This window comes from Plecotus auritus, assembly GCF_963455305.1.
Source record: "Plecotus auritus genome assembly, chromosome: 1".
NCBI lineage: Eukaryota > Metazoa > Chordata > Mammalia > Chiroptera > Vespertilionidae > Plecotus > Plecotus auritus.
The window spans coordinates 152,968,964-152,977,876 of record NC_137770.1 but is presented as its reverse complement, the minus strand read 5'-3'; the positions used below and the strand labels follow the sequence as shown (position 1 = coordinate 152,977,876).

At 39.5% G+C, this 8,913-nt stretch overlaps 1 protein-coding gene and 1 pseudogene across 2 annotated transcripts in view; one reads left to right on the top strand and one right to left on the bottom strand.

Annotated features, from left to right (window-relative positions):
- LOC308241432 (5-azacytidine-induced protein 2-like) overlaps positions 1 to 8,913 on the top strand; it is a 188,295-nt pseudogene that overhangs the window by 66,941 nt on the left and 112,441 nt on the right. The gene's annotated exons all lie outside the window — the stretch shown is intronic.
- The window catches only part of LOC308255569 (uncharacterized protein), a gene marked incomplete at its 3' end in the record, with an annotated part of 82,540 nt that continues 77,470 nt past the window's right edge, over positions 3,844 to 8,913 (bottom strand). Inside the window, exon 16 of the mRNA XM_080683184.1 lies at positions 3,844 to 3,914. Within this exon, the coding sequence (XP_080539310.1) occupies positions 3,844 to 3,914 (71 nt within the window). The remainder of the gene's footprint in view (positions 3,915 to 8,913) is intronic.

Sequence of the window (8,913 nt, the reverse complement as noted above, 5' to 3'; positions counted from 1 at the left end):
ACTCCAATATACTCATCTCATTTCCAAAACTCTTATTCCAACCTTCACTGAGTGTTGTTCCTCTTGAAACTTAGAAAGTCCTGCTAATTCCATTATTATCCTCTATTGACTGTGTTCACTACCCAATCCCCATATGTCTATTATTAAAACTCACCAACAGAATGATAAAGAGGAGTATTACACTTAGTAACCTGAATTTACATATGAGTTCCACCACTTTTTACATCCCAATGAGTCAATTTAAACCAGTTTCCAATACTTCATGTGAACAACCACTGGGCCAGGATGTTAAACAAGTTAAAGAACTACAGGAAGTTTTGATTAATTAATTGATAGCCTCCCTCAAACTCCTGAAATTCTACGTGCCTTTCTTTCTGCCTATGAAAAAATGAAGAACACTGGAGCTGGCAGAAGTAGAAAAAAACAAAACACAATAAAAGACACACCAAAAAAAAAGCAGAAAAGAAAGTTAAATAAATAAATAAATAAATACATGCCATGGAAGAGGAAAGAAGGGCGCTAGAGAAGAAAACAAACAAACTTCATACAACTAGGAAAGGTTACTACCTGAAGGAAAATCCACACTGGGAAGTCAGTAAATAGAGAAATCAATTAGGAAAATCCTCTAAATACACACTGAATTTAATGAACATAACACCGTCTATACATAGAGATTATTCACTTACAGATAACTAATTCATCTCAAGAAGAATAGATATCATTTTATGTAAAAACACTTGCCTAAGTTGGCCTTGCTGAGGTAAAACCTTTGGTTCTGTGGCCATAGCTAACTGAGATGGGGCCTAAAAGCTTTAGTGGGAAGAACAAGGTCCTATTTACCACTACAATGTTCAAGTACAGTAAGCTAAACACTTGGACTAACTGGGCCACTTAATAAAACTCTAAATTAGAGTTAATATACAATCAGATTTGACTTTCTGAGTTATCTGATTTGTATCCATATTTCAATGGCAGTGCTACACAGGAACTTATCAGTGTATGTTGAGAAACAACAGAATAATTTGGGAGCCAACCTGGTTAACAATCAAACCATGGGTCAGCCCCTTGCTAACTATGGAATCATGGGTCAAGTCATCCACCTCCCTGAACCACAGCAGCCTCACTACAAAAAGGAGGGTAAATAGCACAGTTACTTTGCAGAGCTATTGTGAAGACTACTGTATATAACACAGGTTAATTAGATGAAATAGTGACTGGCTCATGACAGAACACTTTAGAAATGTTAGTTTTTTTTTCTCTGCACTCTCTTAGTTAACATATAATTTAAAAAATCCATAAAACCCTACCTGCTTAAAGAGTCTTTTTCAGAGATCTCATCCACTATTAAAGAAAAGCATAAAATACATTTTAAACAACAATAAAAAAAACTGGACTTTAAAAGTACTGGACTAATGCTTTGTTAGAAAGTATTCCTTTGGGACCTCACCTGAAGACTATAGTAGAGTGAATATTAATCATATTATTGGTAGGCCATTAACACATTAAGAACATTTACTTTCTCTTTTAAAATATACCAAATGCAAGAAAAGGAAGAATGGGATCTATCAAAATATGATACTTACCTTTGAACTGCTATGTACAATGAACATATTCCTAACCAAACCCCACCAGACTGATAGAAAATTGTTTCGCTAGTAGAAGCAGAGTCATAGACTAACAATGAAAATTGTAAATAGCATGAGTTTTCTGGACATCTTCCATTAAGAGCAATTAGAAGAGAGTACACTTATTTTGCCCTAACACAATACAACTTCTCCAGCTTTTCAGTGACGACTAGCCAGTTTAGGATGAAACAACCTATCACAAGGAAGCGTGGTCGCTAGGCACTACACTTCACAGCAAGGCAAAACATAGAAAACCGACTCTTTCTGGCCTCATTACCATCTGCAAGATAAGTAGGAAAGGTTTTGTGATTCTAGTTGTGTAAAATATAACACTTGTAATTGTCTCCTTCCAGTGCTCGAGTCTACCTGGGCCCACATCATAGCTCAAGATGGTCCAATCAGTTAGTGCTCTGCAGGAGGGTATGAGGTCATTTTTCTCAACCCTGCCCATTAGGTGGCAAATGCCTAGAGAAATCATGCTTTTTCAGCTTGGACAGTATATGTCAGCAGAGCTTATGCTGATATACAACAATAACAAAGCATAAAGGACAAAGAGCATCTTGGGTAACTACATCCAAATACCTTGGATGTGATTTTTAGACATTTAAAAAGATACCCACTCTATGATTCCAATTATACAAAATTCAGGAAAAGGCAGAACTATGGAGACAGTAAAAAGGATCAGGGACTTCCAGGGATTAGGGAAAAGGGAGGGATGAATAAGAAAGCACAGAGGATTTTAGGGCAGAGAAAAGATTGTATATGATAGTGTAATGGTGGGTACATGTCATCAGACATTTGTCCAAACCCATAGAATGTACACCACCAAGAGTGAACTGTAATGTCAACTATGGACTTTGGTTGATAATGATGCATCAATGCACATCCATCCGTTGTAATAAATATACCTCTCTGGTGCAGGATGTCAAAAATGAGCAAGGTTGTGTGTGTAGGGGATGTAGGGTTTAAGAGAACTTTCTGCTCAATTTTGCTGTGAAACTAATGTTGTTTTAAACAATAAGGCTAAGAACTTCTGTGAAAAAATGTATCCGCTGAATGTATTATTAACACACATGACCATATTAGTACTATTTTCAAGACACAGTCGCCTTGGAAATTAAGAAAAACCCAAGTACCAGAAAATGGGTATCATTCCAACAATTGAGTGAAACATATGGAAAAATATAAATAAAGCCAATAATTTTAACTGTGTACTAGGGCAGGAAAATAACTGATAAATATGATTGAATATCTTGCTTTATTATTATAAATGGGGATTTAGCATAATATAAATTAAAATTAAATCATCCATATAATTAAAAGACACATTTTTCTAATTTTAAATCAAAAATCATTACAATGATTTTACAAAAAAATTGTCTTGAAAAATTGCTTGTATAAAAAGGAAACCTTAAAATGCCAAGTAATTTTTGTATAAATACCTGTTAAATACTCACCAAGCATCACAGAAGTAACCAGCATTGCAAGCAATTATGGATGATGCTACTGAAACCAGTACCATATTACATTATCATATTACTTGTTTTAAAAATAAATTTTGATTCAATGCCAAAAATTCAGTCAGGGCTATACTGCTGTGCAGAAACATTTCATGCAGCAGGCCCAAGACTGCTCAAGTCCTGCTTAAATGGCTGCCCTTCAGTTGGAGTCTGAAAACCTGAATCTGGGGAGGGTTTCCACCTTTCCCTAACTGAGAAGAGTGGCCCTGGTGCCTAAACACTTGGTACAACCGATGGGGCTCATGCTGAACACTTCCTTTCCTTCTGGGAATCTAGGTGTTTGGTACATGACATGGGAAGGTGCCCATGTGACTAGCATGCCATAAAAACCTTGGCTCTGAGTCTAACCAGATTGGTCGATGACATATTTCATGTGTGTTGTCAGAATTTGACAGTGTAGTAACAAAGCACATCATGGTAACGCCACAGGCAGAGGACTCTTGGAAGCTTCTGACTGGTGTCCTCCACCCTTTCTCACACACACATTTTCTTATTCTGATTTCGCTTTGGCCTTTCCATGTAATAAATCTTTTTTATCAGTAAAACTATATGCTGTGTCCTTTAAATGTTTTTTTTTTGGGGGGGGGGCGGGGGGATCAGCAAACCCAGGTGTGGGTTTAGGAACCTCTAACAAAATTGCATTATGTGAAATTGGTATTATTTGGTGTTCTATACATGATGATAGTCAGACGTTGATTTCACAGAATACCTCTCTTTGATTTTTTTTCAGTCCATGCTTGTTTTCGAGTGTGTCGGAGATCTATAACTACTGGAATAAAGACATGAAAGGGATAAAGAAAATAGTGATGTCAGAAAATAATGTGAAACAAGCAACATCAATATTTACTCAGAATAAGAAATACAGAATCCTAATTGTTGACTATATGTTCTATTATCAAAGTTCCCATAAAGTAAAGGAAGACATCACACTGACAATTTTATACAACTAAACAGGGTTTAATTCCTTTCTACAATAGTCATAAATCAATCAATATTGGGATAACTGTAGAAAAACAAAAAATATCATATATACCAGAATTATTATTTCAAAGTTCTAATTATTTCAAAGTTCTTTTTATTTGTTTCTAATGTTTTTAAAATTTCTTATTAAACTAAAATCATGGCTCACCTATCAAAAGCAGTTCTTCACAGGACAAGTCAAAAAGTCAAAGAAATTGTATCCAAAATGTAGAGATATCCAGGGATATCCTACCAAACTCACCATGTATGGAAAAATACTGCTCTTACCTCTTGAACGGTGGCTCTTTCCTGCTCATCTAATAAATCCTATTCTTCATGTCTGATCTAAATGCCAGTGCACTGCCTGGAAACTTGTGAGTCACCTTAGATTTCTTTCTCCTCACCACTTCTTACATGCAATCATCAGGAAATCATATGAACTAGGCCTCCTACTGACTCTGCTTTGTTTTGCTACTGTCAACTGCCCTAGTCAAACATGAGCTCTTTACAGGGGCTCTCACAGGGGGATGATACCACTAACTGATATCGTTCCTTCGTAAATTAATAAGATTTTTTAAGCAAAACAAATGAAAAAGGCATAGAATTAGAAAACATTAACATTTTAAATGGAATAAATTGAGCTTCCTGACTCATTTCCACATAAATGGGTAAAAACTTCATAATGGACACATGCTAGTCCAATGAAGGAAAATCTTCATTTGTCTCCCAGTCTCTAGGTGGTTTCCTTCCATTTGTGCTCTACATGAGGGGTCAGCAACAGAGGGCTCACAGGCCAAATACAAGCTGCCATCTGGTTTTGCAAATAGTCTCAGTGGACTTGCCTATTCACTTGCATATTCTCTAGGACTGCCCTCACTCTACAATGGCAGACTTGAGTAGATATGGAAGACCACATGGCCTAAAATCAGGCCCTTTACAGAAAAAGCTTGCTGATCCCTGCTTCATACCACAAACACAGGGCCCTAATCAAATATAATCTTCTTACTCTTCTGCTGAGAACTGCAATGAATCCCTGCAGCAAATATTGCTGGCTCCCTACCTTGGTCTTCATTTTTGCTGGAGAACCACAACTGTATTTGGCCATTCACTGTCCTGATACACACAGAAGGTGGTATATCTCCAGCTCCAAAAAGAGAAATGATTAGACTAAGCTCATCACAGTAACAAGTTTACCACTGTCTGGTTTAGGAATGAGCATGGGATGTAACCCAAGACTATAAAATGTTAGAGAAACTGAGCTGCAGGCAACTTGTGTTTTTTTTCTGTTTTAAAAGAACCACATAGGCCCAGCCTGTGTGGTTCAAAGGATTGAGCATTTTCCCATGCACCATGAGGTCACTGGTCATATTCTTGGTCAGGGCACAGTTAGGCTTGATCCCCCATTAGGGGATGTGCAGGAGGCAGCATATGGATGTGATGGTTGTCTGTCTCATTGATGTTTCTATGGCATTCTCCCTTCCATTGTCTCCCTCTATAGACAATAAAAACTTATTTCAAAGAATGTTAAAGTATACACATAGCTCAACATCACTAATCAGGGAAATGCAAATGAAAACCATAAGAAGTACCAGCTCATTCTCTTAGAATGGCTGTCCTCAAAATATAAATAAATAACAAGTATTGGTGAGGACATGGAGAAAAACAAAAGCCCTGTGCACTGGACAGGTGATTATAAATTGGTACAGTCACTGTGGAAAGCAGCATGGACATTCCTCAAAAAATTGGAAATAGAACTCATATTCTACTTCGGGGTATTTATCAAACAGAAAAATGAACATGAATTTGAAAAGATATCTGCACCACTATGTTCACTACATTATTTACAATAGCCAAGATGTGGAAGAATTGTAGATTTCCTTCCATAGATAAATGAATAATGAATATGAGAATAGTATATATGTATAGACATACATATCTTTGAACATATATACAGAAGGAAATATTAGTCAGACAAAAAATAATGAATTCTTGCTACTTATGGCAACATGGATGGATTGAGAGGGTATCATGTTAAGTGAAATAAGACAGAGAAAGACAGACTATAAGGTCTTACTTACATGTTCAATCTAAAAAATAAAATAGAGACAACTGCGGCACCCACGGAACAGCTGCGAGCCCCAGAACAACGCTCCCCAATTGGCGCAAACACACAGGTTCAGAGGAGCTCTACACTCCACCACGGAAAGGAGAGAGAGAACTACATAACCAGACACCCAGAGAAGAGAGACCATGGGGAGACAAAGAAACAGCCCGCATATGAAAGAAAAGCAGGCAGAGAGAAACCAAGATGGCAGCATAGGTAAACACCTAAACTGCTGCCTCGCACAACAATTTCAAAACTACAACTAAAAGACAGAACGGACACCATCCAGAACCACAGGAAAGCTGGCTGAGTGAAAATTCTACAACTAGAAGGAAAGAGAAAAGCTCACAGAGAATTGGAGGTACGGCAAAGGGTCTTTGTGTGCGCAGAAAGGAAGGGCGGCTGAGAGCCTGGCTGACTTTCTCTGGCGGAAGGGGGAAGGAAGCCCCCGACCGCACTGAACCCCAGTTCTGACTGCACTGAACCCCAGTTCCGGGCGAACCCCTAGGGACCCACGCTCTTATGGGGGGAGTCTGGACTCTCGGGCGGAGACTCGAGCTGGGAAAGGCAGAAGTCTGAAGGCGCGCGGGCCAGTGCGCACAAAGGCTGCGGAGGTTGCCACAGGCTTTCCCTAGTGGAAGGGAGTCAGAGGATCCTGACTGCACTGAGCCCCAGTTCTGACTGCAGTGAACCCCAGTTCCAGGCGAGCCCCTGGGGACCCACGCTCTTGTGGGAGGAGTCTGGACTCTTGGGCGGAGACTCGGGAGCCAGGGAAGGCGGAGGACTGAAAGCGCGCGCTCGTGCCAGTGCGCACAAAGGCTGTGGAGGTTGCCACAGGCTTTCCTTAGTGGAAGGGAGTCAGAGGCTCCTGACGGCACTGAGCCCCAGTTCTGACTGCAGTGAACCCCAGTTCCAGGCGAGCCCCTGGGGACCCACGCTCTTGTGGGGGGAGTCTGGACTCTCAGGCGGAGACTCGAGCTGGGAAAGGCAGAGGTCTGAAGGCGTGCACGTGCGCGCAAGGGCAAGGCTGACAGGAAGCCAAGACTGAGACTCCACCCTATCCAAGCTGAGCACAGAGGCTATTGCAATTTGGCAAGTCTAATCCTATAAGGCTGTCTCCAGCACCGAACTTCTCCCAACATAGACACAGCTGATCCTGACAGCCAACTGGCCCGGAGGTCAATTCTTCCCAGTGATACCAACAACAATAAAGACTTAATTACAACAAGGCTGTACACACAGTCCACAAAGGGGTGCACCAAGAGTGTCCACCTCAGGTTAACTGGGGAGGCAGACCCACTGGGCCATATTGGAAACCTAGCACACAAATCTACCTTACCAACTCAGGGAAGCAGTGAAAATGCGGTGTCAAAGAATCAGATCACAAACGAAAGAAATGGATGAAAACAAACGACTGGATATAGAATTGAAAACCACGGTTATAAGGCTTTTTTAAGAATATCCTTGAAAAGGCAGATAAATATAATGAGACCCTTGAAGATATGAAAAAGGACCAACTAGAAATTAAACATACACTGACTGAAATAAAAAATATTATACAGAGACCCAAAAACAGACAAGAGGAACACAAAAATCAAGTCAAAGAATTGAAATACAAAAAAGCAAAAAACAATCAACCGAAAAAGCAAAAAGCAAAAAAAAATAATCCAAAAAGTTGAAGATAATGTACGAAGACTCTGGGACAACTTCAAGCGTACCAACATCAGAATTATGGGGGTGCCAGAAGAAGAGAGGGAGCAAGATACTGAAAACCTATTTGAAGAAATAATGACCGAAAACTTCCCCCACCTGGTGAAAGAAATAGACTTACAAGTCCAGGAAGCCCACAGAACCCCAAACAAAAGGAATCCAAAGAGAACCACACCAAGACACATCATAATTAAAATGCCAAGAGCAAAAGACAAAGAGAGAATATTAAAAGCAGCAAGAGAAAAACAGTTAATTACCTACAAGGGAGCACCCATACGACTGTCAGCTGACTTCTCAACAGAAACTATGCAGGCCAGATGGGAGTGGCAAGAAATTTTCAATGTGATGAATAGCAAGAACCTATAACCAAGATTACTCTACCCAGCAAAGCTATCATTCAGAATTGAAGGGCAGATAAAGAGCTTCACAGATAAGAAAAAGCTGAAGGAGTTCATCACCACCAAACCAGTATTATATGAAATGCTGAAAGGTATTCTTTAAGAAGAGGAAGAAGAAAAAAGTAAAGAGAAAAATTATGAACAACAAATACATATCTATCAACAAGCGAACCTAAAAATCAAGTGCATTAAAAACCTGAGGAACAGAATAATCTAGTGAATATAATAGAATCAGGGGCACAGAAAGGGAGTGGACTGATAATTCTCAGGGGGAAAGGGGTATGGGGGGTTCATGAAGAGACTGGACAAAAATCATACACCTATGGATGAGGACAGTGGGGGGGAGGTAAGGGCAGAAGGTGGGGTGAGAAATGGGTGGAGGGGAGCTATGGGGGGAAAAAGGAGAAATAATTGTAATAATCTGAATAAAGATTTATTTAAAAAAGAAAAGAAAGAAAGAAAGAAAGAAAAGCAGGCATCACCAGAAAAGGAAGTAAACAAAATGGAGGCAAGCAACCTGGCAGAGAAAGAATTCAGAGAAATGGTCATAAGGTGGATGAAAAGAATGGAAGACAAATTCGACAATATGAGCAAGA